The sequence below is a fragment of the Oryzias melastigma genome, linkage group LG24 (assembly GCF_002922805.2).
Source record: "Oryzias melastigma strain HK-1 linkage group LG24, ASM292280v2, whole genome shotgun sequence".
Classification (NCBI taxonomy): domain Eukaryota; kingdom Metazoa; phylum Chordata; class Actinopteri; order Beloniformes; family Adrianichthyidae; genus Oryzias; species Oryzias melastigma.
In genome coordinates this window covers 14,559,986-14,566,060 of record NC_050535.1, presented here as the reverse complement: position 1 = coordinate 14,566,060, position 6,075 = coordinate 14,559,986, and the positions used below count along the sequence as shown (strand labels likewise).

Below are 6,075 nucleotides of genomic sequence, written 5' to 3'. Positions count from 1 at the left end.
TTTTATTTTATTGTTATTAATGGTCTGATGTCATATTGTGCTTTTTTATGGAGAGTAAAATATTAAGTTATTTGAGGTTTAAGTTGATTTATTCTGGAATAATATTTCTGCCTTTTTATTCTTCAAAATTATGTTAAAAAGTTAAGCTTTTAAAGTTTTAAAAATTGGCATTCTGCTAGCTTTTTGTACTATTTTGGCATTTACGAAGAATTTGTTTGGCTCTTTTGGAGTTTAGCTAATATTTCAGCTGCATGATGGCTGTTTTGGCTAATTTAGGTTTTTCTTTTCAAGTATCTTAGGCTGTTTTGGAGTTAAGCTAATATTCACACGCTACCTGTTTTGACTAATTTAGAGTTTTTTTTAGGATATTTTTAAGTTTAGCTAATTTTTCAGCTACATGCTAGTAGTTTTGGCCAACCTGTTTTTTTTCTTTAGTTTTTAAGACTAATTTGGCATTTATTTTAATATTTTAGCCATCTATCAGCTTCAACATTTTGAGCTATCAGAGTCTGCGTTTTTAATATCAACTTCAGTGTTTTCAGTGATTTCAGTGAAATTTTTGTGAAAATTGGCAAATTGACAGGCATTTTACCCCCCCAAAAAACATAATAGATGTATTTGTTCTATGGTAAGAAATGAAAGGTATGCCATTGCAATCCTATGTTCATTAAATAGCCCATTTAAATGTATTTTTATTAAAATAGCTAAAACAATGTCAGATAAATGGGTCGGCCCTCACATTTTTCCATTTTACAGAATCTAGACCTCTGGAAAAAGTTTGGACACCCGTGTCCTACACCAACGACTGACAGGAACATACAGATCCATTATGTGTTCGATGAAACTGCTATAACCCTGCCCGACTCCACTTCCTTTTTTAGAAACATCAGCAAAAAAAATCTGCTTTCAATTTTCACTTTTTTTTTTTTTTTTTTTTTAAGCAAGAAGACTTTTTATGAAATATTTGTGTTAAGTACTAAGTAGCCTTCATGTTGAGCTAAGCTGATGGTAGAAATACTTAGGAAAAGGTCTAGATGAATTATAAATGATTATATCTGCTTAATATTAAAACACATTAATAGGCCTTTTTGGGATTTTGTTCTTTTCATTTTTTCTTTAAAAAAATGAATGTTAGAAGGCTCTCAATAAGTGGATAAAACCAATACCAAATAAAATGTACATTATTTGGTCCTTCCTTTTTTGTTTTGCCTCTAGTGGTTGTGTTGGGTACTACAGGTTTCTGTCTCAAGTTTTCCACTAAGTTTTTACAGATTTTTTTTTGTCTCCATGTGTAAAGTCCACAAAATGCATTTTATTTAATATTTTGCCAAACTTTTATAAAAAACTGTGATTTTTTTTTGTTATATTTGTCAATTTTGAAGTCTCTGATTTAAATAGATCTGATCTCCTGCAGACCAACTCTAAAGAAAATTGGGTTTATGGTGTTTTTAACATGTTCTTATGGCTTTTTTTCTGCTGATATATGTAAAGAAAATTAGGATTAAAGTAGAGTTTATTTTTTTATTCATAACATTGAGTCAGCAATAAAAAATGTTGAAAAAAACCTGTAGCTGTGATGTAGGTGCTACAGTCAGCGATCCACAAGCCGTTCCATTCTGATGCATCCACTTGCAGACGAATAAATCCATTAAAGTCTTCATATTCCTCGTCTGAGCTGGAATCTGGATTAAAACTGTACAACTGGCCAGCTCCAATATTGCTCGTCTTTTCTGTTGGACCGCTAAGGCTGGGGTTGTGGGGGGGGGAAGCTAATGGGAGAGCATGGAAACACATGGATGATGGGAAATAAGAGAAGGCTTACTTTGTGTCAATAGCCCCAACCACAACTCAGAAGCAAATTCTCAATATACTATTGCCGCTCTGCAGAAACTATGTCCTAGAAAACGACGCATGTTTTTGACTGGCTAAAAATGGCAAAATCATAATTATAAAAACCACTGGGAACGGTTTAAAAATCAATCAAAACATGAAGGATACTATCCTCCTTTATTCTGAAAGTAAACATATGCTTGACTTATAAAAAATCATATTTTCTAAAAAGATCTACCAAGAATCTGAGTGTCTCGCATATAAGACTTTCAGGTCTCACCATCGAATCTCCACTAAAGGCTTTTTAGGGATAAAACTAAAAGTAGGAGGCTCGCAGAGATGAGAAGCTCCAGAAGTGGGAGGCGAGAAACCCATCCAGCTCCGCTCATCGTCTCTAGAACAGAGGAGAAGACATGGGCTCCGCATTTATAATTGATCCGCCTCGGGTCCAAAAATACCTCCGACAAGGCCTGGCTGCTGTCTGTGTGCGTGTAGAATAGTGCAAGTGCAAGCTCAATAATAGAGAAAGCAAACAGGTGAGAGGTCGGCGAGGAGATGTGGTCTGCGTCAGAGTGAGAGGCGGAGAGGCGGCCCTCCAGCCGCGACCTTCAGCAGCCTGTGGGCCTCTCAGCGCGGCCCCGGCGGCGTTTCGCCGCTCGAATTTGCATGTAATCCATTGATGTAAAGAGGCGGATGATGGGATTAAAATCTTATGTAAAAATCCGTTTATGGATCTGGAAGCTGGTGCTCGGAATAGTTTTGGTGGGAATAGTCTGATCATGTGACCTCCTGACCTCATCACTGTGCGACACCAAGTATTGACAGTTTTTTTTTTCTTCGTATTATTCCAGTCGTTTACAGTAACTTGTGTGGCTCATTTTTTATTGACAATTGTGGACAAGAACAAACACAAAGAAATTTGAATAACAGATGCAAAAGTAATGTGAGTAAACAGCCAAAAGAGCTCTGTGGTAGAGTGTCCGACCTGAGACTGGAAGGTCGTGAGTTCAAATCCATGGCTGAATCATACTGAAAAATGGTTCCCGTGTGCAGCTGTGTCTGCAGCTCGCCGCTCCCCCAAGGGATAGGTCCCACAAAATTCACACACCTAACTAATGGGACTTAAACTTTGTCATGAAGGCAAACAGGTGAAAAGGTGCTTGAGGTTCCATTCCAACATCTTTGACTATATTAGTGTATTTTCCGGAGTATAAGTCACAGTATAGTTTAGCCAGGGGAGTGAGTTATACTCAGGAGCGACTTATTTATGAGTTTTTTTTTACATAAATATGCTCATATATTTGTGATTTTTCCAGTAAACACCAGTTGTCTTTTAGCGGTAGTTTCCTCTAACAACCGCTAGAGGGCGCTACATCTGAGTATAAGTATTTTCTTCTGACAGTAGAAGAAGAAGTGTCGTCCAACACAAACATGGAAGAGAATCTGATTGTTTATCCTCTAAAACTTTGATATTTTTCTGACAAAGATCAAAAGATTAGTATTCTTGTATTTATTTATTTATTTATTTTTAGCTATGCTGGGTTTGGTGGATTTGTTCTGAAATGTCAGACTTTTCTCCTAAAAGTGCGACTTATACTCCAGATTGACTTTTATATGGTTTCTTCTGCTTGATTAGACCTTTTTTGCTCTTGCGACTTATATTACTGCAGAAAGTTCCTTTTTTTTGCTGCATCACATTAGGTGTAGGTGTTTACTGAATTGTCCCCAGCAGAGACCGACTTCAGAAAAAGTTTGGTTTCCTCTTCCCTCTCATCAAGTTTGTTTACTTTCCCGCAGGAGTCGGCCTCCACCTGCGACGAGGAGCTTCTGTCGCTGCTCCTGGATGCGGGCCTCTTGGTGGGCTGCGTCTCCTCCGCGCTGTACCCCCTGCTCAGCTCCCACATGCTGACCCACCAGCAGGAGGGAGGCTGGGATGTGGAGAAGGCTGCCGCAGAGCTGATGGCAGCAGGCCACGGCCCGGAGGCAGGTTCCCTTCTGCTGGCTCACCGGGGAACTCACCAGGCCCAGTTCACCTTCAACTCCGCGTTGGCTGTTCTCAGGAAGTGGCTGTAAGGGGAGGTACTTCCCCCACACATACTCACCTAGAGCAATAAAACGTAGCGAGGGGAAAAATGGAGATCTGAGAAAAATAGGCCATAACAGAATTATTTGCAGACCATCCTTCTAATCAGATTTGGAGAAAGCGAGAGCTCGCCTCGAAGCTAGACGAGGCGACGCCTTTAATATCCAAACATCTGCTCAATTAGGAGCGCATAAATACACAAACTTCCACCGTCACGAGCGCGCAGACCGATTCCTAATCACAAGCCGCCTGCATTTATTTGCATGTGTTGTCTCCTATTGTTTGAAAAAGTAATTGAGCGGTCGCTCAGAAGCGGTGGGTGGATATTAGCCTATTGTTCCATCACAGGTCCCCCTCTTTAACATCCCATCGTTAGGCACCCCGCCTCGGCTCTATTGTTTCCCCCCTAATAATATCTAATTAATTCCTTCCAAACAAATTAGCCCCCCAGCTGCCACGTGCTGTGTGTGTTTTTTCAGAGTGAACTGTGCAGCTGCGGCGGTGTGTGCTTGCTTTGTTTCACCTGATGTGCGACTGAATCATGTATTCGATCACACTCAGAAATAAAGAAGATTCCAAAAGAGGTGTTGATGTTTTATTTCTTCCACATTTTTGTGTCTATGGTGGAAATATTTATAGACCTTTACAGTGTCTGCCGACCTTTCACCCCCTCCACTTTTCTTTTTTAGATTTTACCGTGTGATGAATGTATTCGTCGTAATTACAGCGTTTTCACATTGTTCCGGAGATAATTACAGCCCCTTTGACCCAAACAATAATTATGTATTTATGTTTTTCCTTTATTTTTTTATTTCATAGCAGCGTTTTCCTGGTCAGTATTCATAACTCAATGGAGGCTTTGAAACAAGCAGCTGTTATCACCTGACAGCACTTGAAGATTTCTTTTTTTAACCGGTAATTGCTAAAAGGCGGAATCGCTCTGCTAGCAGTTTGCTCGTTTTTTTTTTTTTAAAAAGCCGCCAAAGTAAAACTAGCTGCAGCTACCAATCATGTACTTTGTTTGAAGAAATGAAAAAGTTTAAAATCTCTTCAATAATTGGAATACCTGCATGGAAGGAGGCAAGAGGAAATGAATTGCTGAGGCTTTCTCGGGTTATTAATGCTACTTTTTGTCATTCAGGCTCTGCTGTGAGTGATGGATGATTTAACTTCATGTAATGTTTGGCCTTGAGCTCTAAAATATGTATATATTTTCCTTGTAAAATACTACCCTGCCTTTTATTTTTACTTAAAGAAAAAAAAATTGCTTTAATCAGTTGTTATGTTTGGAGTTTTTTTTTATGCTTCATTTAAGAAAAATTGTTAAAGCTCAACTTAGGTTTTGTAATTTTGTACAGCTGACCTAGCTGTAAGAAATAATAGCCAGGAATTTCACAGTTTTAAAGCATTTTCTTTTTTTTTCTTTTGCACAATCGCTTCATTTACACCTTGAAAAACTAAAGCAAGAAAAAATGATACATTTCCAAGGACGTCTAGAACAATAATAAACTTAAAACTAAATTTCCAACATTTTTTTTTTTTTGATGTGATGTTTAAAGAAAATCCACAAAAATTCTGGCCACTCTTGAACCAAATGCAGGATCCATGTTTTACACGGATCCCCAAACTACGGCACGTGGGTTGGATCCTCGATCTGGTTGAACAGGAGCCACAAAGTCTTAAATCCCGCTTTAGAAAAATAAGACACTGATTTGCACTAATATTTAATTGTTGATATTATAACTATAAAGGAAATAGTGATTTTTGGTTAAAAAAGCATAAACATAAAGAGAAAATAGCATTTTTTTCAAAATATGAAACTGTTTATAAATTTTGACAGAGGTTCACATGAAATCCTTTCAAAATAAAAGACATCCTTTACCACAACTTAATGCAGAAAACGTAGAAATGGGAAGTGTTATTTCAGCAGTTATTTAGAGAAAAAATTTGACCTTTTGTGGTGGATCACAGCCTTTAATTTGTAAATCCAACTAAATCAGAGCTGGTTAAGCGACTTCCTGTATTTTTCTAACAATATGGTTCACTTAAAATCCTTGAATTTGTTCACAAATATGAATTCTGGTTGTGTTTACTGGTCTCCACTTGATTTAAAAAAAAAAAATAGTTATTGTAACACTTTTTCTGTTAGCCTGTGGGAACAA

General features: G+C 37.8%; 1 protein-coding gene across 1 annotated transcript in view; it reads left to right on the top strand.

Annotated features, from left to right (window-relative positions):
* Positions 1-5,664, top strand: part of nbas (NBAS subunit of NRZ tethering complex) — a gene marked incomplete in the record, with an annotated part of 171,345 nt that extends 165,681 nt beyond the window's left edge. Inside the window, 1 exon segment of the mRNA XM_024290805.2 lies at positions 3,628-5,664. Within this exon segment, the coding sequence (XP_024146573.1) occupies positions 3,628-3,903 (276 nt within the window).
* Positions 5,665-6,075: the final 411 nt, after the last annotated feature.